This window comes from Salarias fasciatus, chromosome 11 (genome assembly GCF_902148845.1).
Source record: "Salarias fasciatus chromosome 11, fSalaFa1.1, whole genome shotgun sequence".
Classification (NCBI taxonomy): Eukaryota; Metazoa; Chordata; class Actinopteri; order Blenniiformes; family Blenniidae; genus Salarias; species Salarias fasciatus.
In genome coordinates, this window is record NC_043755.1 from 895,653 (window position 1) to 920,540 (window position 24,888).

The 24,888-nt window shown below is 40.7% G+C and overlaps 1 protein-coding gene across 1 annotated transcript in view; it reads right to left on the minus strand.

Moving 5' to 3' along the window:
* Positions 1-5,466: 5,466 nt before the first annotated feature.
* Positions 5,467-24,888, minus strand: part of agmo (alkylglycerol monooxygenase) — a 64,661-nt gene continuing 45,239 nt past the window's right edge. Inside the window, exon 13 of the mRNA XM_030102721.1 lies at positions 5,467-5,818. Within this exon, the coding sequence (XP_029958581.1) occupies positions 5,738-5,818 (81 nt within the window). The 3' untranslated portion in view covers positions 5,467-5,737. The remainder of the gene's footprint in view (positions 5,819-24,888) is intronic.

The window sequence follows — 24,888 nt, forward strand, 5'->3', positions numbered from 1 at the left end:
CGACTATTCTGAACGTAAGCCAAATGGAGTTATCGCTCAAATTGATTCACACATTCTTAAACAGCTCTCATTGCCCACAGATTAGATTAAATGACTCTGGTTTGTTGGTGCGCCCCCCCCACCCCCCCCCCCCCCCTTTTTTTTTTTCTTTCTTACATTAGAGCTCAGGCCGATGAGATCTAATTCTCATGACTTCTATCGATCGTGATCTCCCCAGCACATTTCCCTGGATCCATTAGTGAGGCCGTGGGCTGAATTCCCCTCGCTGCCTGTTAGTCAGATTCATGTGCGGAGAAGGCCAAATCCTTCTGCAGCGGGATCGATACATCAGCATCTTGTCCTGTCTGGTCTCCGGATGCTTTAACTGGCGTGCAGATCATTAAAAAGCAGGGACTATGAGCACAGCTGCACAGAAGCAGCATAATCTGTCAAGCAATGTTGGTAAACACAAGATTTTGTTTTAATAAGTGAGTAAATTCCTTTATGTGCATCAGCTATACCTGTATGCTGAGGGGCGGGGCTTCAGCCTGTCAGTCAAACATTTTATGCAAGCGTGTGTGTGTGTGTGTGTGTGTGTGTGTGTGTGTGTGTGTGTGTGTTGTGCATATGACTTACCAGGCTTTGTGTCGCTTTAAATATCTGTTGCAGTTCAAAGTTGTTGCATCTCTGTCAGTCGTCCTCTGTCCACAGGTTTTGCATGTTCTGTTTGCCAGTCTGTGATTAAAAGATGTTACTACTGGCATCCTGTGAAGTAAGGTTCTTCTGTGTAGTCCTCACCTGTTCTGATTGTGTCACGCGCTTCAGTGACGGCTCCAACTTGGAATCCAACTTCAACGGACCAACATGTTTCCACTCTTTCAGATGTTTCAACATAGCAGCTTACAAGGCCTTCTCCATCGATGGAAAATTAATAAAATGAGGTAAAACTGATCGATTGGGCAAATGTGCGCGCTCCATTCTTCGGTGCAGCTCAAACTGTAGAATCTCCCAAAAGCACATCTTGTTCAGTGATGCGTTCCAAGGCCTGGGAATGGTACTATTTTAGTGCCAGTAACAAACTTTTTTTTTTTTTTTTTTTTTGCATGTGACAAGTCTTTTCAAGTCAGAAGGTTAAAGTCCAGCCTGAAGTGGTTCTCCTAAGTCAAAGTGTTTAAAATATTTTTGTCAAGTTGAATCAAAAGACATCAAATTTAGGACTTCAGCCTGATTTTCCCCAGGGATTTTCTCATACATTAAAATGTATTCCTGGCTGTAGCCACTGTTGGAGCCAACTGATGATAATGAATTTAATTGTTGAATTTATATAAATTAAAGTTTATGCTAATTAATAGTAAGGTTTTGTTTATCAGTGATAATCCTTATTGTGTGTATCTGTCCTCCTCAGTAATCAGGAGAGGGAGCTCAGGTGTGAGGGTCTGTGTGGTGTGTTCAGTGAGGAAGGACAGAGACAGTTTTTCAGCGCGCAGACATACCCAAACTTGAGGAATTTGAAGCCACAATCCGGCTGATCATTTTGTTTCATGTTGGTTTATGTAAAGTCAACCACACAGAATTTTTTTTGTTTTGTTTGAAAAAAATGTGGAACTTGAGAGACTGACAAGTCTCCGTGACGTGCTTTTGATTCTGCGCGTTGAAACCTCCTCAAAGGATGACTCTTACTATTTTTGAACTTTTAGGAAAGAAAGAGTCGCCGTAACAGCCACATTCATTTTTCAATAGTAAAACATATATAAAATTGGAAATACAATTACACAACAAAAATAAATAAATAAAACAATGAATGGACGCTTCGTCAAAGCTGCGTCGCTGATCTCAGGTGGATCGGATAACAGTTACAGGCGGGGCATTTGTTAAAAAAATTGTTCATTTGTTAATTAGTTATTTTTTTAACGCTCTGGACCAGCCAAGCCAGTGAGGACGTCACGGTTCAGCGTGTACTGAGTGTAACCGACACGGGGCCGCGACGTGTGTTTTCTCAAAGGCTCTTTGTGCAGCTTATTGGACCATAGGCATGTTTCTGCACTATCTTGTGCTATTTTTGGCTTTCATGTGATTAATAAATAACTCACATACATCCAATATGCAGACGTGTGCTAGTAAACACGATACATTTACTCGAGCAACTTCTTTCTCTCAAACACCTCTTGGGTCGTCTGAACAGGGCCTGATAACTGAATATAACCTGAAAACAACCAACCAGCCAATAACTCGACCAATAGGAGGAGGTTTAGTTCTGATCTTGACGATTTCCAAGGTGATTTTATGACTGACGATCTCCTTAAACCTGCCACAGCATACTGCCTGATGCATTCACAGTAGCCTCGTCACAGCTTTAACACTAAAGAACAAACATCATCATTTGTGGAATATAAATTAGGAGTAGAAAAACGTGTGGTTAGGTGTGCAGGCTGCAGGTGTAATGCCAAAGTGTACTCTACAAAAGCTTGAGAAGAAGTTGAAGATCAGGTTGCAGAAAGGGGGGGAAATGAGGGGGAAATGGACAGGATTGAGTCTGGAAGTGTTGTCAGGATTTAAAAATGACAAGGACCTGCAGCTTTAAAATGGCCAGTCGGCTGTGAATGTGACCTGGTGTGTATCCAGCCTTTATCAGAGATTCAGCTGGAATCGGCTCCAGCTCTCTGCCACCCAGCTTTTGATAACATGAGAATCAAGCATGAATGGATCCCTCTCATTGAGAAACCACTCAAGGCTTCAAGGATTCACAGACGACCTGTCAAAACTGTACAACCATCACAAAACCCGTGACCTAAACGTCTGAGTACGAGGTGAGCAGGAGAAATGTAATCACAGCGAGCAGAAATTGCTTCAGCAAATGCTATTTATCAATCTTAAACTGTGAGAGAGCTCACGCAATCCAGCTGAATCCAACCTCTTCTTATCTCCAGGCAACCACAAAGGCAGATTCAGTCCAGCTCCAGTAGTCGGCCATATGAGTTAAAAGCATGGAGGTAGAGACTTGCCATGCACGTCTGGTCACAAGACGTCACGCTTGATGCTTTCATGGAGACGAGCCGTTTCTGAAACTGGGTATGCAGAGAAAAATGCCCACGCATTTCTTTCATTATTATTCTTTGAATCAAGCACACACAAGGAATGACAGGCTGTTGTTATCAGCTTGAACAAGAGGATCAGTTCCTCTAAAAGAAAAACCGTAAAAAAGAAAAAAAAAAAAAACACGACACGGGCTGCGTGAAAATGTGAACTGTGTGTGTCACATCAGTGTAAACCTTTAATTATACACAAACCTTGTTTCAGATCTATTTCTCCTTCTATCAGCAGGGGTTATTCATTCCTCTTTGGTTTAATTCAACCACAATGCTGAAATAATTACTTCAATGCTCAAAAAACGGAATCACAGCCCAATGAGCGTCATAGAATTTCCAGTCAATTCCAAACATCCCCTTTTTGTTCCTGCACAGTGCCTCATTCCTCTCACTCATAATCAGCTACTGTGAGTAGTTTCAGTCTGACTTCATCCGTGTCACATAGCACCAAAGCAGGACATGATTTGTCAGTCTCACACGGTTCCGTATTCCTGAACCGTCTTCTGCTATTGGTCTTTGAAGTCGCTCTCAGATCGTTCAGTTGAAGAATTACCATTCCCGGTCATGCAGTGGTGCGCCCAGGGTTCTTTCCTGGGGCACCGCTTCTTCATTCTTGTCTGACTCCCCCTTGACAAGATATGTAATAAATTTAATTTTACAAGTTCTGCTGTCTTGACATTTAATAGTATGTACTTAAATCTGTGTGCAGACACATGTTTAGTTTGTACATGAACCTGTAAGTATTTGTCACTGCAGCTGATTGATACAGTTAGATTTAGTTCTCCTGACTCAAAAGAGATTAGTCTTTATCTTGAGAATATTTAATGCTGCCACATATGTATTCACCTTTCAGGCCTGTGTAATTGAGCACTAATTGAGCATCTGAGTATAGAAATGGTAGATAATGTGTAACATTATGATCACCATTTGCAGCCTGAACCACAGGCTCGTGCAGTTTCATCACAGATGCACTTCAATAGTAGATACATATTTTTTAAAAAAAAAGCTCTTTCTGCAGACTGTGCCTCTCTAGATGTTTTTTCACACCTGTTCGGTAACACATTTGATAATGTGCATGTGATCTGCCAACACACCCGCAGTCCTACACGCACATATGTACACTAACGTGATGCCATCTGCAGACCTGCTAATATGACACATCATGAATATTCACACCTCCACTTCTGCTACTTCAGTTTTTCACCAAACACTCATTCACACAATCCCTACACCGTTTTTTTTTTCCATGCAGCACACACCATACAGTCAGAGAAATGCTGCATTAGAGTCAGTCGTAGGTAATAGAAACATAAGAAAAGGAAAGGCAATTTATTATGTCAAGCAGAATTCAGATGCAATTCAATTCACATTGCTCTGCAAGGAAATGCTTTAAGATAAAGCTGAGAAAATGTGGACATTTTATTGTTTACATCAAAAGATGAGGAATTATTACTGTTTTAGGATTTAAAAGAAGTGAGTGCGTCAGGAGGAAGTTTGTTGCTTTACCTTCCGACTCTGGAAACGCTGAGTAACGCTCTTCCTGAGGACCTCAGCTGTAGGATTTTGAAAGTCAATCCTTTGGCAGACATGCAGCCAGAGCAGAGACTGAAGCTCAGGGGTAATGTGCTCCACTCTCTTGTGTTGGTGAGGACTCTGGCTGGAACCATCTGACAGATCTTTTACTGTAAACCTGTAAACGTACCGTTCTAATAATCCAGCAGACTGTAAATCTCAGAATTTCTTCATTCAGAAATTCTTTAAATCTTGCAATATTGTCCAGTTGGTTATCGCCAGATTTTGTTATTGTCTTAATATGGTTGTTGAATTTCAGGTCTGAGCCATAAGTACACCCTGGGATGAAGACAAGATGACCTTTAACCTTTCTTCTTTGGAACCCAAACAAAGCAACCAATTTTCTTTTGTTGGTGGGTGAAGTTATAAAACATTTACACTTTTTCAAATGTGTTTATCACATTCCACTGATTTCCTGAAATAAAGTTCGTAATTACTTAATCTGAATGAATATGATCATGATTAAAAATTATAAATAAATAAACCCTTCCTGTGATTCCACTCCACGGCTCAGGGTTAGTTTCTCCGTTATTCAGATTTCGACTGGAACATCTTCCTTCATGTCGAACTGTTGAACACCAGTGAGAGATGTAAATCAACAGGCGATGAGAGCACCACCTGCCTGTGGACTGTTTGTCACTCCCACACAAGATCTGGAGCTTTTGGACAGATTCATCTGACTGATCAGCTGTTTCAGAACCCACAGATGGGAAACCACACCGCTTGGAGGCTTCATTCTGCACCGCTTTAAAAAGTGTGGTCGTTCTATATAGATTTCTTTTTTTTAAATTAATAAAACAAAACTCATTAAAATAAATTGATAGTTTTATTAAGGAGTGGGAAACAATAGTGTTGTACAGCATTGTGCAATATTGCTGCATAAAACTGAAATGAAGAGCACTTGTTTTATAAAAGATATACAGTTGCATAGAAGCTTCAGTCAAATATATTAGTATTTAGTCAATAATTAGCACCGCAGCGTCGTGGTTAATTTCACACAGTAACTATAGGTGGCGTCTGAGCAGTGGAATATCCAAGGAAAAAAAAAAAGGATCTTGAAAAGCAGTGAAAGTTTTCCTCTGGTGTCGTCTGGAGTCGACTCAGTCGCCTTTCCTCTTGATGACGAGCAGATGAGAGATGCTCTGCAGAGCCCAGTACAGCAGAGAGAGGGAGACAAAGGCCTGGACAAGAAACACACACAGGGTCAGCATTGTTTCATTCAACGTGAATTCTGTTACACTTTGAAGAAACTCATCAGCAAAACCAGGTGCAGCTCATGAAACTCACTGCGGAGTGAAACACAGAACTCTGCAGACAGCAGTGTAAAAAAAAAGAAAAAACAATCAGCAGGAGCTTTCTGATAACCCACATATTATAATGAGAATAAAGAGTGTAGCTTTAAGACTGAACTGTTTCTGAAGAAACAGATTCTATCTGCAAGGATACCAGAAGTACAAACTTATTTGACCACATTTTAACAGTAAATTCTCTGGAAGCACCGTAGGAATTCAAAAGTGTTGATTTCAATATGAAATGCAGAAATGATCACTCACAATATAATTCTTTTGTCTCCCAAACAAAAGTGATGTTGCTCATCATATGAATAAGTGGGATTAAGTGAGAAGTTGTTATATGGATTAATGTTTTCATTCAATATCAGGTATTTGCAGAGTGACAACTGATCTGTTTTGTCAGTGTTTGTCTCGTATTGCTTGTAAATTGTTAAAAACAAAAAACACACAAAAAAAATTCTAATTGACCATTTTTATGATCCCTTTGATGTTTTATAACAAAATGGTTAGTCTGTACAACAGAGGGATGAAAAATGACCAGCTTTAATTAAGAACCTTTTAAAGTCCATGGAAATGGACCCTTCAACCATTTTTACAGCCACAGGAAATAGCAGCTTTTTGAAACCTGAACTCCTTTTATTTTGGGCAATAAATCTAACATTTTTGCTAATTTCAGGGATTTTAAAAGTAAGTTTATGTTACAGTTAGGAGTTATCAATCAGTAACTCTCATCTGACCCAGCAGTGACCTGCAGCCAGAGTCATTTTAAGTCATCTCCACATTCTTGGAAGGATCTTTGGAATCGCATGAATGTTGCTAGAGAAATAAACTTTTCTTACAGATGACTCAAAGATGGACCTTTTGAAGCTGAAATTTACCTTGATCAACATTTTGTCATGTACTGAAACTACACAGACATTCTTAAGATTTGTGCAATATTTGCCTGCTTCCTTAAGCGGGGTGAGAGAGAAGGGGGGGTGGGGTGCTGAGGGGGGTTGTTGTTCAGGCAGAAGCAGCCCTGGTCTCCACCCCTCGCTGCATTCTGGCCCATAAACTTGCATCCTACATGCAGCACCAGGCCAAAACCAGACCAGAAGTCCATCACAGCAGAAAAACACTGATGGGAAAAGAAGCAAAGGTTTCCTGGTGGAGGACGAGACAGCTGTTTTCCTCAGAGAGCGAGAGAGAGCGGGAGAGGAGAGAGAGAGAGAGAGAGGAGAGAGAGACAGAGAAGGAGACAGAGAGAGAGAGAGAGATCCTCAAATCCACAGCCTCAAAGATAGAATAATCCAGGTTAAAAAAAATAAAACTGCATCCGAGCCATTGGCCACATCTACTCCATTACTTTGCGAAGACATTTTTAACTACACTGTCACCGTATTACTGTTAAATACAACTCTTCAAATCAGCACGAGTCAAATCACATCGAGTCACTTCATCATGTCCACACTAGTTTGCTTTTGGTGTTGACCAGAACTGTGTCAACAATGAAAGGTGCGTAACAACAAAACACTTCAGAAATTATGGGGCATTTGTAAGTCAAAAAAAAAAAAAAAAGCAAATAATGTAACAACTTGAGTCATTTTGTAATCATAGTTAGCCAATTTATCTAATGAATGATGACTTTCGGCATTTAGAAAACAGCAAATACTGTAAGAATACATGAACATCACTGCATTTCTTGGAAATAAAAGGTTTTTTTTTTTCTTTTTGCAGGTTTTGTGCAGTTTGCAGATTGTAGTTGTCATGCTCATTCAGTGGCGATACCAAAAATACAGCACTCTCTCACCACTGAAATAAAGAAAATAAAAACCCACCAACATTGTCTTTCATTACTGGTTTCCACAGAGGCGTTTCTAATATTTTGACCACCACATTAGCACACATGAGTGCACACAGTAGATATAATGTAGTAAATCCTGCAATCTGCTAAATTTAAACTGAACATTTGTTCGTTGATCACTTTTTCTGGAGACGTGTAGTCGTGAGTCAAACTGTGTCTTACTTCTGTGTCAAAAAGGGACATCTGAATAATGAAATTGGTGTAATGTACATCACTTTTTCAAAGAAATGACTAAGTCTTAGTATTTGCTATAGTTGCATATAAAACTACAGCATATGATCTCAGCAGTCAGTTGAGCCGGTGAACTTTCCTCATCTAGTTTGCAGCGGTGTTGTGGAGAACAGTGTCGGCTACGATGAACATTCAGCCTGTTTCTGCTGCTTCACAAATCCCGTTATCACTTCCTCTTTAGCAGAGAACCATCCAGGAACTTTTTATGGAGGAACTGGTCATTTAATAGCGCATCATTTTCTTTAACATCACTAGCTGGTGTGTAGCATCTTCAGCATTAGACGCAGGAAACGGAAAATGGTGGAGACGGCAGCCAGTCGCCTTTCAAAATAACACATCATTTTAAAAAATAACGCGTTATAATGGATACATTCCTGCGAATCGTTGATTTATTTTTACCTGCACTACTTATTTAGTTTAATCATTTAGCTTTTCGTTGATTAAAAAGATACACTTTTAAAACAATCTATTTGTGGCATTTTTTGTGAACCACGAAAATTCGCCAAATATTTGTATACTACATTATCCATTTATCCTGTGATAGAGAAGACAGTTTATAGTAGACTATCTCTGACATGTGGACAATGATTAAATGCAGATTTGTTTATCTACTGGTTTCTGGACTTCAAACTGAAGTGAGGGTAAAGTATATATTTTTAAAATACATTGAATTTGCTTCTGTTTAACTGAAAATCCACTATTCTCTGATTCACGATATCGTGGTTCTTCTGTTTCTGTTATGAAACGGTTGTAAAAACATATCAACAGTGTGTTCAGAGGGCAGCACAACTCTTCTTCCTCTTGGATGATGTGGTGTTTTAGCTCAAGATGTCTCTCCACCGACTAAAGACTTTAAAGTACACAGTGTGCCGTCTGTGAGGCTTTTAGCAACGGCCGATTCTCGAAAAACAAAGGCGGATAAAACAAAACTGAGCGAAAGACTGTTCATAAAAAAAGAAAAGCAGCAGTAACTGAGATTGCTGGAGGATTATTTTCTGTTGTGGTTCACGATTCCAGCGGGTTTCGGCAGAGCTCATGTGGTCGCTGACAAAGAAAACTTTGAATGAGCCTGAAGTTACAGTCGCGCTTCTCTCATCGCAAATTACTGGACGAGCCTGCTCCTGCTGGTGAGGCCACTTAAGACAGGATAAACATGACGGTTAAAAAGCCAGAGTTCTCCAACGGGAGAACCAGATGGAAGGCTTTGTGCAGGTTTCTCTGTGACGGATTGGGATGCAGAGCGAAGCGCCGGCTTGGCACAAACCTCGCAAATCACGTCCCACTGGAAGCCCAGGCCCGAACACGACAAGGGGCTTCTATCAAAGCTGCATGTCCGGGGCACCTTCTCCTCTCGGTTCCCATCCCTCTCCTCCGTCCTACTTTTTAATGGACTCTGTAGGAAATCCATGTGGGACGCATTACGTCGTGGAAGGAAGCAGGTTTGATCGTCTGCAAATAAGCACTGAGGCCAGACGGCAGCGGCTCCTAAAGACGGATCTCAGCAAATCGTCTCACACTCACTCTGTTTCGGGCAGAGGGCACTTTGAGAAGGGTAGTTAGAACAAAAGAGCCCACAAACATGTGGCTTTTGTATTTTTCTCCTGCTTCTTTGGTTGACCTTATTGCTTGGGAAAGACACTGAGGCTCTTTTTGAACACTGAGCTGCATCGAGAAAGCTCGAGATCAAGTATACATCGAGTAGCTTGCTTAACTTTACGATACTATTGAGTCTAAAACAGCAGACCTGCAGTAACTATTAGCTTCAGTAAGGTGTGAAAGTTTGTTTAAAAAAAAAAGGCTGAGGAAAGTATTTTTCTGATCATTTTTAAGCTCTATATCAAACTGCTCGAAGTGACACTGACACAATATTCAGTCCTATTCAACTGTCAGAAGACACTGAATTCAAACTTGGCATCAGTGACAGAAAGAATATATTTTAATGCACATTTATTAATAAACAAATGTGAAATTGACTTTGTTTACAAAATCTAATCTTCAATACACTGAACACCAAGAAACTAATCAAATCTAAATATGGCAGCTTTTCACCAAGTTAATACATTAACAAAATTCAAGTTTTATATTCAGAATTGTTTACCAGCCTGGATAACTCAGCTGGCTACACGGCGGTCACATCAACACATATCCGATACAGATCTGATTTCATTCCACATATGAATGAGGCCTCTATGCAATCTCAAAACATTTGAATGCATGTATCTTTTTCCTTGTTGTACTTTTTAAAGCAGATCTGATCTGAGCCACAAAAGACCAAAAAACGGAACTGGGTCACAACATACAGACAGTGTAAGTCTGGCTAAAGAGTCCTGACCCCTTAAAACAGACCCTATTGCCCTGCAGGAGAAGTTACAACCTCACTCTAACATGAGTCTTCCTGAGTGGCTGGTCCCAGGTATGAAACTTCAAGGAGAAGCACTCAGCAACCCCAGAGGGCAGTTTCTGCTGCCCCGGGTCCCAGTCCGGGTCCCAGTCCAGGTCTGGCCTGCAGCGGGTTAACACTGGCAGCGTCTGGCTGCTCGCAGCTGCACTCGTGATTGAAAGGAAAACAGGCAGAATGGCTGCTGTCAGACGTGTGATATATGGGCTGTAATGGGATGTTTCCAGAGCTCCGGCTCCATATGGCTGCTGACAGTCCACCAGACCTGGCCTGAACTGTATCGGAAAATTGTTCTGAGCTTTGTCTGCTTTTCTGACTGAGTGGGTGGAGTCTGTCGCTTTGTGAAAATAAACAGTACAGATTATATACTGACAGTCCTTGACCCTTCGCAGTATGAGTCTTGATACACAAACACATCAAGGAAGCTTTAAGTGGACCAATGTTTTCCTTTGGTTGATCTTTAACAAGATCCATCTGTGGTTTTTCTTTTATTTTGGAGTCTTTCATGCTGCATTTTGGTTTTGAAAAATAAAATGGTATTGTACCTAATCCTGTATCCTGTTAATTAGATAGTTCAGGTTAATAAATACTCTACTCCAGAGGTGTCAAACACAAAGCCTGTAGACCAAATCCGGCCCACAAGAAATTCCAATCCAGCCCACCAAGCAAAAATTCTTTAGAAAACACTGATTTCTCTTCTATTTTTAACGAATTTCTTAAAAGTAGGACACACAGCACATCACTAAGACCTGATCTGAGAAATCGGTGATGCTGCCATGAAAATCAGCTACGTCACTGCTAGCAAGCTATCCTCAAAGTCATGCCAGTGTGAGTTTGTAAAACAGAGATGCGCGGATGGCTCATTTTTCCATCCGCAACCGCTTCTTCAAATCTCCATCCGCCTGCTATCCGCCCGCACGAACGATTTTTTTTTTTTTTATCAATTTTCAAAACCGAACCCGCCCGCCACCCGCAGAATAGTTATTAGGTGTATTGAAGATGCCTCAGCTATTAAAATGTTGCTTTTTTTTTTTTATTTGAGTGCTTCAACCGTAACCCGCCCGAATGTAATTAAAATCTTAATTTTTCGACACGTCATCTGGCCGATCCGCGGTTATCCGCGGGCTCCGTGGGCGCAACCGCAATCCGTGCATCTCTATTGTGAAAACATGAAGAATGCAACAACTCTCGGAGAAGTTCTTTTTGGGACATTTCACTGTATTCTGTACCAGAAGGTTTCACTGAAGTTGAATTTATGTTCAGACTGTTGTCATTTTCCATCCTAATTGTTTGGTTTTGTGGCGCGTATACACTGTGCCACAGCAAATAAAAATATTGAAGTTTCAATTTAAAGGTTATCATGGCTCCATTTTAAAACTCCGACCCAAACGAGATAAAATTGGACTGTAAGTGGACCCTTAAATAAAATGTATTTGACATCCTTCCTCTAAACCATCATATCGTCGTTTTAAAATACACTGTCAGACACTCAGACATGTTGAGTCATGCAAGAACTGAAATGGTCCTGATTTAGATTCATAAAATGTTTAATAGTCGATTTGTGCCCCTGAGAAATTAAGGTTTCTTGAAATAGAAAGGAATGAAAACAAACAACTGAGATCAGAAAGATTAGCCTGGACTGGAGGACCATGTCTCCCTTGATGGGCTTTAAAAGGCCCAAACCAGTTTAATCTGCTTCTGAAAACAGCTTTTTGTTGTAAAAATCATCACCAACATGAGACTCACTCCGTATGTGACCAATGAGCAGGATAATTTTGTCCATTTCAAATGCTATAAAGCCCTTAACTTAAACATACTGACCTACGATGTAGAAGAATATCATCATCATAGGTAACATTTTGCCTGTAATACAAAAAGCGAGGAGCATTGGAAACATCTTTGCATTCACTGCAGCCAATACTGTAGTAACAGGGCTGCATTTCTCGACTATAAAAGCTACATTTTGCTGGTTTTACAGAGTTTGCTTATTTATCAAAACTATCATGGCAGGGGCCGTCTTCATATTAATTCACTAAGGAAACATGGTGCAATGCTCTCTCAAATATGGTTGCCAACATTATTGGCTTTAATCCATTATGATGTCCTCAATTATGTGATTCTTTATCTTGAAGCACTGTGTTTCATTAACAGGTACCAAACAAACCTTGTGTGAATTGACAAAAACTGAATTAAAATAAAGAACATATCTAAAGCTGGCACAATAACCAGGAACCATTTCTCTGAAAGGTGAGTTGATTGCACTTTTCCTCGCAGACATAAAACAATAATCAACAACGCAACAGCTGTAGGTGTTGCAAATCAAAGTGCGTGAACTGAAAATTTTCAGTGTATTCTCTATACAATGTGTTCTAGTAGAAATTTACAAGAATGCATATTATTTCAGGCAAACCTGCTAAATAAATGCTGTGTGTTATTTTTCTCATTAGAGCACCGAGCTCAGACTTCGAGGACAATTCATCTTAAAAATATTCATGGAAGTTTATATCGAAAATGTCTATCTCTAGTTGGAGGATCATCTTCCAAAACATCAATGGCATGGGACAGCACGTCCCGCTGGCCGGAAAAATGAGTGGAATTGGTCAAATTAAAAATGGTCCGCACATACATGAGTAGAAATACTTTGGAATTTATCAATTTACACTGTACTAAACCCAAAAGAGACAAGATTCAATGCAGACAAACATTAAGACACCTTCAACATTAAGCCCTATTAATAATTACCTCCAACAAGGAGGTTATGTAATCACGTCGGTTTGTTGGTTTGTTGATTTGTTAGCAACATTACGGAAAAAGTAATGGACGGATTGCAATGAAACTTTGTGGAAAGGTGGGTCTTGGGCTAACTTAGAATCCATTAAATTTTGGTGATGATCCGGATCACTGTCTGGATCCAGGAATTTTTTTAAAGGATTCTTTATCATTGAGAGATAGGGCAGTCTTTCACATAGTTGGGCATAACGCAACAATAAATGACAAGGGGGCTTAGCAAAAAATTACAGTGTAAGTTCTTCAATGACTCTAATCAGCTGCTGATCCAGATCACGGAAGTATTCCGGATACCAGGATCCAGAACAGACAAAAACAGGGGGATTCCGGAGTGTCAGTCACTGTGAGGCAACACATTGAGATATGAACATGCAGCAAACAGCTTTCTCCCATACATTGTTTGTGTTGGGGAGAAATAAAATGTTTTTTATTATATATGGTGTTCTTATTGTTGTTGGTGACTGATTTGAGCTGTGGCGGAGGTCTGCGCTCTCTGAGTGCCAAATTCTAGTCTAACAATGAAACGGTCTAACTCATTTCTTGCCAATTATATTTCTGTAACATTTTTTTATTCAACTTCTATGATGAAACACATTTTTATCACATCTATCTTGACAGGCTGTTGGTGTTTGTGCTTCCCAGGAAAGGGATTTGGATATTGTTTATGATATTCAGGAAATCAAACAACCAGAACTTAGATCTCAAATAACAGTCATCAAAGAGGTTTCCAGAACTTCCACAATGTGACTGTGTGCAATTTGAAAAAACAAACAAACCTGCAATTAATGAAAGAAGGGTAAGCATCTGTCAGTCACACATTTCACATCAATGGACAATTACAGCTATTCTGAGGCTGGATTGTAACATTGTACATTTTCAGGGATAGACTGAACAGGGTACATTTTTCTTGCCTATATTCACTGTTTTCTTTTTTTAATTCTATATTAGGTGATACATTTTGTCTGTATCTTTAAAATCTAGGTGTCATATAGTTATTAGTAAAAACATTTTTGCTTCAGGAAATTGTATATTCTTTTAATCTGTAAATTTAAGTAAGATTGTTTTAATAAAATTTGTTGAAAAAGAAACAATTTTAGGTATGCTGCCAAAAAATGCCAAAATTTTGGTTGAAATCTATAAAAACAAATTATGATGGATGGATGGATATAAGGGTAATTGCTTTATAAGCCCAATAAAGATGATGTGGTCACATAATACAATAAAATATAACATCCTACATACTGTACATCCTCTCACAGACACACATCGCACGCAAGTACGGGCTATTTTTTGCACATCCACCTCAAGTCCACCTGCACATATGCACAAAAACATGTGTGATCTGAGACACACACACACACACACACACACACACACACATACACATACACACACAGAGGACTTCCTGTCTGTTCATTATGAGCAGATATGCGTCTCCGACTCAGGAAGGATACGCCGAGCAGGTTAACGTCCCACCAGAGAGTTGCTGCAGTGCCTACCCTGTCCCGCTGCCATGAGGAATGCCGCCGCCGCGCTCCCACGCACGCAGACACAGCGCGGCCAAACAAAACACGTCAGCGAGCAGCAACGGTGAAAGTGTAGCGAAGCACAAAGCGGCCCGATGAATCAGGGATCCGTTGTTCAGACGGCTTCCCTCGTACATCTGGCGCTGGCTGTCCTGTCGTGCGCCTGTCGGAGGGGGTCACATGTCAGACCCGCCAACGACTCATCCAGACCCCACGCCTCATTGAAGACATGCGATAAAACCCAGAGGACATCCGTTTTCATCTTTTCAATTCACTTCAGACCCCAGCAGCTTGGCGCCACTTCAGCTTCAATAAGAGGAGTCGTCACCTCATCATTAACCGCAGGTCCCTGGGTGGCCATATTCACACACTCGTTAGAGCAGAGTCAGTGTTCAGCCAGAGCACAAGAAACAGGGGATGAAAAGAAAAGTGTGTGCCGAGGACAAAGGGTCATATACTATAGGTGCAGACGCTTATGCAAATGTATAAAATATATTAAATTTCCTTCAGGTCTATTTTCCAGTGGTCTTCCAAATCTGCCTGAAAGAAAGGCTATCTATCTATCGATCAAAAATACACCATGAAGTGGAAAGAGACACATATGTTACTTATATTTTTTTTCCCTTACTTATTTTTCCAAGTCTTGTTCCAGAACCTTCTGATTAACCTTCTCTTTTTCTGTTCATCACGGGGAAACTGAAATGTATATGTAATGGATGTTTGTCACTGATGCAGCATTCTGTTGTCATACGGCGACATCTAGTGGTTCCAGAAAGTATGCACCAGTATAATTTGAAATGTGAGTCGCTTCCTAAAGCCACGTTTACATGACAACGTCTCCAAGTCAACACCAAAAGCCTTACACTCGGAGCCACTTTTTGAAAATGGCGGAACATTTTAAATGTTCTCCTACTCTGAATCTGTGGAAATGGGCGGAAATGCAACTTTCTTAAAACGCTGACATTCTGTCCCTGTGTAGATGGAGAAAAACATAACTTTTCTGAAATGCTGCTATTGCGCACGCACACTACAGCTGCAGGTCAATAGTCCTGTAGATGTGTGAGTTGAAGATGATAACAATGGCTGCCTCCAGAGTGTCATGACTCTCAGTCCAGATTCTCCAGAGATTTCCAGCAAAAGCGATTCAACTTCAATGTTTACAGGGTATTGTTCTCGGTGTGCATGAGTGTGTAGTTCCATCACAAAAACAACCAAAAGCACCAACGCGTGGTCTGGTATGCTAAGTACATTGTTTTCAGCGTTTCTGCTATTTCTGTGTAAACTGACATCGTTTTCAAAACGTTGCTGTGTAAACACAACATTTTTCTGAAATGAATATGCAGAAATGTTGCATTCTCACTTGAAATGTTCTGTAAACGGGTCGCCATGTAGAAAAGGCCAACAAGGCAGATAATCTCTCCTCTGGAGCAACCAGATAGAATTGGGACTTTCTGGCAGTGCTAACCACACTGGGGCCAATTCGATGTCATTTACCTTCAAAAATAGCTTTTCATTTTACTTTGAAGCAGGTTAAATTTAAGATTGTTTCTGAGCATTTTTCTTTCATTCCTAGTCAACTGCTCTCTATTGAAATATTCGCTTAATCGACTGAAATTAGCCGCATGCAACATACCTAGTGGTCCACATAAATTCAAAATCTGGAGTAGCAGGAGAGCTGCTAAAGAGATCAACATGTTCGTTGTGCTTCCCCAGCTGCTCTCTCCTGGTTTGTTAGTATCAGAATAGTAAGCCATGCAATTGTCCATTATAGGATATTTTTCTAAGATATGACTGGACAAGCAAGTCTATTTAACAACCTGTTATTCTTTGAGATGAAGAATTTATGAAGCATGGTAAGTGTCTACTTGATGTAGCATATCTAATACTGTCTTCTCACTGCTGTATCCAAGCTATTCTGCAAAACACTGAAAGCTCAAGAAGTGCTTGAGTGATGCTATTAGCAGAAACAGCTGGTCACTTTGCAAGAGAAGCTGTGTGCTTTTTGTGTGTTTGAAGTCTCCTGAGATACGGATTGTGTGCATGTTAGCTGGAGTCATGTTGCTGCAGGTGCATGCATGAGTGTCCAAATAGGAGAAGCGCGCTGCGGGCATTGACACATGTTTTGAGGATTTGGGTTAGAAAGCTGAAGGGTGCACAGAGAGGTCCAAAAAATGTCAAATATTTTTATGTGTTGAGAAATGATTGATTGCCTCTGAGAATTTAAAGTGCCTTTAAGGATTTAATTCAATTTAATTCAACACAGACAACAACAAAAAAAATACCTTGCACAAAATACGACAGGCAACAGGATCAATGTCTCCTTGGAGGAAATCTTTACTGGGTTGTGCAACATTATTATTATTTTTTTTCTATCTTGATTCGTTCAATGATTTTATGAAGACTCGAGTTCTTGGATGACAAAAAAATACCAGACGCATAATCCATTGTTACAGTTGAACAAGCGCAGGGAATTTTTGTGGAGTTAACCTTCAGACCATCTGCTCACATATTTTGCTACGGTTCTAAATAAGGCAAATTTGGATTCTACATAAATTGGCTTGGATTCAGACTGACGCGTTTCTTAACACAGTGATGAAAGGATGTCATTTGCATCAACACTTTCATACAGAGTCTCCACAAAAGCACCTTTAAAAATGTTTCAGCATTGAAACATTAGCAGTCCTCGCTACTACGGGGAAAAAAAACAAATCTTAGTCCTGGAACCTCCGGTACCGAGACTCAGACAGCGATATTTCTTATCAATTAAAAATCTCAGATGAGGCTGATATCGTTGAAAAATATTCAATTTTGAAAACCAGAGAGGCATTTAAACATCAGGCACCAGCCAAACAGTCTCATAATGGCCATTCAATTTATTTTTTTTTTCCTTGTTGTGGTGCAGTGTACACATGATGAAAAACTGAACAATTACAACCAAAAATCACTGCAATCTCAACTTAAAGCCAATTTTAATCAATCCCTCTGGTGGAAAATACAACAAACTGTTGCACCATGCATGTTTTCATAAACTCACCCTGACTGCACAGCTTTGAGGTTAATCTGCTCGCAATGAGGGAACGAGCTTTCATGGCAGCAGCACCGATATCTCAGCTCCGTCTCGATGTTGGTTTTTCTCACTACATCTTGTCAACATATTTCTTTGATTAGCACGAAGAGTGTTGATTAGTGCTTGTCTGAATCATTTCTTTGAGATGTTATAAGTGGCCGTGTGCTCATTGTTGTTCTGTCCTGACAGTGGCCACTCAAGAGTTTTACAACCTTCGATATGAAGCCTTTCCAAACTAGAAACCCCCCGACTGCTCACAAATCCTGGCAGTCGGAAACATTTTCCAGCTCGCTTCGGGCGAGATACTGCAGCCCCAGCCATTGTGAAAAAAAAAAAAAAAGCGGTATGAAGAATTTCATTTTACTAGAATATCAGATGTGTGATTGTTAAGCAGCGAGCCAATGAGAAAGACACGTTAATAAACTGAGAGGGGAGTGATGAAAGCTTGCACTGCCATAAAGATAGCTAAATTAATATGCTAAGCTTTCATTCAGCACTGTTTGAAAGACTTCACTGTAAAGAAAAAGAAAAATGATTGACTTATTTATATTTCGGCTTTATGAGTCTCGGTCTTTTATCAGTGTTCTGAATTTGCGAGCAGACGTCTTTGGAACGTCCTCTTGTGTGAACTGAGAAAGGCGCTTCATGTGCATTTTAGAATAGACTGAAACAAAAACAAAGCAGGTTCACTCAGGTTCACACGCTGGACGACTGTTGTTTTTCACCCATGAATTAAAGCACAAATAGGAAGACAAATTTAAAAGAAAAGCCGGTGTTGGCCGCAGAATCCAAAGCCCACAAAGGCCAAGCTAAATCCTGCGAGAGGCCTCCCCAGGGACCACTTGCTGCTGGATTTCCATCGCTTTACCTGGCAAGTGGTTTGACAACATAAACCAAGCGGTTACTCTTTGACGGGCACGATCCCCTGCACACGGAGTGATAATATTTCACGCTGTGTGTGCTCGACCACCCCGCTGTTTACTCCGACGGAACAGTCCTACCCAGCATTTCTCCTCTCAAATCCCTGCACTTTCTCCCTGGGAGGAGATTTCCTTTCCCCTTTCCATTCCTGCGAGCTCTCGCATAACGTCATGCTCACCGAGTTTCCACAGCTCCGAACAGGCCCGTTAACCTCAGCACTGCCTTTTGCTACCACACATTCCTCCACACACACACATACACTCACACATACACACCCGCAAAGAGAGAGAGAGAGAGAGAAGGAGGTCGTTAACCTTCTGCACCTGAGCTTTGTTGAGTGGAAACATGGGAGTGAGATAACGGCGAGCTCTCTTATCTGTGGGAAAGCCGGGGCGGGATCTGGGGCTTTTACAGACACATCAGGTGATGTGTGGGAAGATAAAGCCGCAGTGTGTAGCGGTCCGCCCTTTGTGTTCGACATGAACTCAATAATATTGTTGCTGACCCCTCCTTTTGGCCGAGAGGCATTTATCTTTTCCTTAAGAGTGGGGGCAGAAAAAAAAAAGAAAAAGAAAAAGAGGGTGCTCTTGTGAGATTGGAAAACAGTATCAAGACAGAGATGAATAGATGGAAAATCGGATGGGGTTTGAAAACAATTTAGATGTTTTTCTACATTTTGGAATCAGGAGGATTAAAAAGATTTAGATTTGGTTCTCAAGTGTCAAAATTGCATGAGCTAATAGGCCACTTATTCAACTGTGTTATTACAAGGGAGGATTTGTTATATTGTAAAAGCAAAGCAGACCATGATGAAAAACCGTCAGTCTTTATTATTTGGGTTGCATTCATTTTACACCAAATGGATGTTAATGTGAGGTGACCCTGATTGCAAAATGACCTTTAACAAGGTGAATAATTCTTACAAAAACTGTTTTTAATGGAAACTTTCTGGAATAAAGGTACTGAAAACACCGGATTGAGCCGATGATGAACAGTGGTGTAATTTAAAGTCACACTTTAGTCATACTTTTGTTTTTATAAGTCATGGTATTCATGTGGATTAGTGTGAGAATAAATCACGTCATGATAATGAGAAGGTCCTGTTGGGAAAATCATCTTCTTTTAAAAGGACCTGAATGTAGTTTTTATATTAAAGGTGTAACTCAGCCGTTTCCTTGTTAATGTCAGATATACAGTCTCCAGTGTCCTCAGATCTCCGGCCTCTCTCCTCTCTCCTCTCCCCACATCGCCTCATCCTCACTGCAATCGAGATGCAGCATCTTAAATCCTTTAAATGTCTTTTTAACAACATCCAACAGCTGTAGCTTGGCTCTCCGTTCCCTGGTATTATCACCAAGGCCGTTCAGGTTACATGAAGAATATTCCCCTCAGCGTAACACCAGCAGCTGAATTTAACACCCCGAATATAAAAAGCACATTTTAACCCTGGAGGCTCAAATCTGAATCAATTTCACTGTAATAAACAGAAACATGTCAGATACACCACTGCTGAATCAAACAGGTGGATTTTTTTTCTTTTTCTTTATGAGCTCCCCTCTTAAATTACTGAGACTTCACGAGCAGTTTTGTGGCCGGTTGAGAGAATCGCTGCATAATTACTCCGGGATACACGGTGTCTGCGCTCAGCTCTGCAGCTTGTTTCCAACGCACCTCCGGGCAAAAACAGGGGCCCCACACAGCGTACAGGCATGTGTTGAATCACTGCAGCTCCACCAGTGGCCCTCTGACAGTCAGCATGCAGAAACACAGCGCGCACGCACACACAGACACAAACACACACACGCACACAAACATTATACGAGGCGTGCAAGTTGAAGAAATGGCTGAAAAACTTCATAAAAATCAGTTTTTTGCCAGAATGAAGTGGTTAAGATATAATTAGGAGAGCAATGATTCTTTCAAAAGCTGCCTCATTAAAAGTAAAACAGCTGTCAAGAGTCAAGCCGCATGTTTTACTTAATGCTGCTCAATTTAACCACATCTATTAATAAAGTTCTTGTGCTACAAGTTTGTGATAAACTGCAGTTTCTGCTTTTGAGCGAGCTCCTCCAGGGCTTTGGACACTCTTACTGGAAAAATAAAGGCTGGAGGAAAATGTATACAAGTGTTCTTAGTTTTATCATTGTTCAATAATCCCTTGTAAACCAGTCAGTGTGGCAGTACAAATTCCAAATCCAGTTAAGATCACCACACGTCATTAGGAACTGAAATTATTCACAAATACGTCAATAGGATCTTTTTTTAATGCAGTTGACTTTTCTCTGATTGTAGTTTCTGAAATACAGAAATTTAAAGCTTTTTCATTAGTGGAATAATAATCAAATGACTAGAAGGCTTCAATAATCTTAACCCTCCTCTGGAAACATGTTTAGACCTATTCCCTGTGTGCTATCGCACACTAACTACTTATATTTCCTACTGTTTTGTATTAATGTCATTCTGAACAGCACCGACAGATAAAATGGAGCAGCTGAGGCTCAGCTGGTGGAACGAGTCATCTCTCAATCGGATGGTTGTGGGTTTGATTCCCCATTTGTGTGTCCCTCAGCAAGACACTGAACCCCAAACCGCTCCCAACGGATGGACTGAGCATGCTGCATGGCAGCTGACTTTATCGGTGTAAGAAAGTGTGTGTGATTAACAGTGTAAAGTGCTTTGAGGGCTGTCAAATCAGTGGAAACAGCGTCAATAATTGAGCTCTGTTGAGTGTCATTTTTAAAAATGACACATTTTCAGCATTAAAATAACGTCACTTCACATGCAGGCAGCGCCGTAGCAGAGCTGTCCTGAAGAGTCATTAAATAGTAAAACAAGTTCTACATGATGTAAAAAAAACAAAAAAACAAAAACAAAAACAAAACAAAACATGTAACTCTGCACACAGCCATCGCTGGGTCTTCAAAGCTGCCTCGACTTCACTGTAGGAATACTGACTGATCTCAAAGGGAAACAGCCCAAATGCATGAATAAGTATTTGTTAATGTTGGATGATTGTTTGGCAAAAGAAGCATCATTTCAATCATGGAAATGCAGACAGCCATACGAGTTCAAGCCATGGTGCTGAACAGAGGAGAACCGTCAGACCAACAGGTTCATTACCGAAAACATCTGGTTGAAGTTTGGTAGAGGGGCCATATTAACACCGTCAGCAAGGTCAGAGGGCTGAAAATAAAATGCAAACCTCACTTCAGGCTCTTGTTAAAGGAGCTGACACGTCTCTATGCAAACTATGACTATTGTGGAGTTGGTTTTACAGTGAATGTCTTTCCATTAGCAGAGGACTTCACACAGGCCGGGTTTCGGTGGACGTAAACAGCTGCTGAGTGTTGGTGCATTTGTGCGTTGACTTTATGGGTTTAATTGAGCCACACGTCTGGGACTTTGTATAATGTGTTGACAAAGCTTGCCGAGTTGGCAGCTGAGCATGAAGCCAAGTATCAGGTCTATCTTTGGAAGCTCCTGAATGCAACACTGAGCTGATGCCAGCTGCTCCGGGCTGCAGATATGTACTGTAAGAAATGCTAAATGTCAAAGAAAAAAGCATTTTTTGCTTATGATGTGGTGGGTAAACAGCAGAAACTAAAAGTGAGATTCTCATCTGGTGGATCACAACCCAAAACTAGGCCTCCTACCCATTATCAGAGTGTCACAAGCTGTTGCCCCCTTAAAAAACAAACAGTAAAATGTAATGTCTCATTGAACTTCTGAACAGAGAGTGGCATTTCTCTTCATTTCACACAGCAAAAGGTCCAAAGCTTGTCTACATACACTGACTGAGGTAAAAGAATATGAGCGGTTGAAGGTGTTAAAACTGAAATTGCGTTTAATCTCAATTTTAAAACATTGTGAATGAAAATGAAGTAACTAAAGTGAAAAGTTTTCTTTTCAACTGAAATGCAGCTAAATTGCAGCTTGAACATAAAGGCTAATGCTTTACTCTCTCAAAGTTGACCTTATATTAATAATTTTACTTGATTTCTGTCAAAAAGGTGAAGAGTACTGAAGAAGTTGAAAAAGTCGGAGGTTTTACTTTCTGTCGTTTTCGCCAAGGACTTCTTTCTCTCTCTTGACAGGATGCTGTTTCAAATGTTTATTTTAAAGCATTTTGAAGATCATCTATGAAAATAATCCTCCAGGAAAACAAACAGCATTCTGCAATGTTGTCGTGTAAATGTGAAACTTTTCTGAAAGAAAAACTGAAAAATGATGTATTTTCACTTGACATGTTTTTTTGTAAATAAGGCCAAAAGCTGTGGTTTTGAGCCTCTTAATCTGCCTCTAAGAACAACTGTGGAGTCTAATCTCTCACCTCTGAAATGTCAAAAGAGAGTCAAACGTTTATGGACACACCTGCTTGAGCCAACAGACAAGAAATGGTTTCATAGGACAGGTCTAAATTCAATTAACTATCTCAATTATGGATATCATAGCAAATCAAAATACTGTCATCATATCAGCCAATCTCAAAGCAGCGAAAGCATCACTTGAATCCTCATTTTGCTGTTAATTAGAAATGAAAATGAGGGATGATAATTCCCTTAAAAGCACTGAATTGCATTATTCCAATACAAAATGATACACATGTATCACTGTCTTATCTCCCATCGTTTTCCATTATGTATCTCCTCCATCCTCCATCCATCAACTTACATTCCTCAATACTGATAATCGCCTACATTTTCAACAAGTTAGCAGCTTGCAGCAGCAGTTACAATGTAAAAAAAAAAAACAAAAAAAAAAACACGAAAAGATTCAAGGCAGTCTGAGGTCACATGAGCATTACAGCAAATTTACATTAAACGTTTGAAAACTCCATGATCAAAAATATTACAACAATTACCCATCTTTATTTTTTATTTTCACAGGCTGCGGGTGACCATAAATCCTACAGGTATAAAATCAAATCCAACAAGCTTCACTAAAACATCACACAGCCACAGAAATACATTAATAACCTCACACAACCCGCCTCCCCCCCTCCAGCTCATTCACACACAGGCGCTCGCCGGCCCGAAACCCGCCAGACCGGGCCGGCGAGCGGGCGGCTGGGAGCCGGAGGCAGGAGGCAGCCCTGGTTTACAGGTCAAGCCTGCAGCTTTACAAGGGAAATCTCCAGAGCCACTATAAATACCACTGTGAGCTTTAAGGGTGCAGTATATCACACCACTGCTCTTCAAGGACCACAAACCAACCAACCCAGTTTTTGTAGTTTTTTTTTTTTTTTTTTTTTCCTTTTTCTCTCTATTCCGGCACGTACAGTGAGTCTGAATACAATTAAATGTGAATTTCCCCCACTCTCCATTTCGAGTGCCTGTTAATTGATTGGCTCAACTTCAAAACACCCCCCCACACACACGCACTCGCGTCAGATCCATATATCATTAAAGTACCTTTAAGCTTTGGGGTGGTTTCTTTTTTTCTTCCCTTTGCTGTAGTTCTGAACAAAGAGCACAAATATGTCAGGAGTCATTCCAAATAAACTGTGAGGATTTTTTTTTTTCCTTTTTTTTTCCCCCCCAATGAGCCCCACCTGCAAGCGAGACATTTATTCAGGCCAAGCTGATCTACTGCGACTTGAAATGAGGCCTAATGATTCGCTTCAGGAAAACGGCTGCATAAAACTTCCAGCGCTGTCACAGTGACACAGCCGCGCAGCACGTGCAGCATAAATCAGCCCCTTTCGCTCTTTTTAGGCACGGCCTTAAACAGAAATTATAATTCACTCAGTTTTATTTCGTTTTACGGTGAGAAAGGTGAGAAAGTTGTCATCCTGAACACCTGAGCCGCGCAGATGTGGAGTCAGAGGACATAAAAAGCGGCGATTGCAGAATCTCACGTGCAAATCTCATCAGCCGGCGCTGGTTAGCAAGCAGACGACGCTAATTGGTTCCAGAAGCGTAGCTCTCATTCACACTGAGACGACGCAGGCGGAGAGAGACGGAGCGGGGGCGGCGGACAAGAAAAAAAGAAAAAAAAAAAAGAAAAAAAGAAAGAGGCCGTTGGAAACAGGGAGGGCGAGTAATGAGAGGTCAGCCGCCATGCAGTTGGGCTCGCCAGAGCCAGAGAGGCACGCCAATTTTATGGTCAATTGGGCGACGCATCTGGACTCGTAGATCACAGGGCTGCGGGCCTGGACTTAGCACCCAGCTCACACACATTTCACAC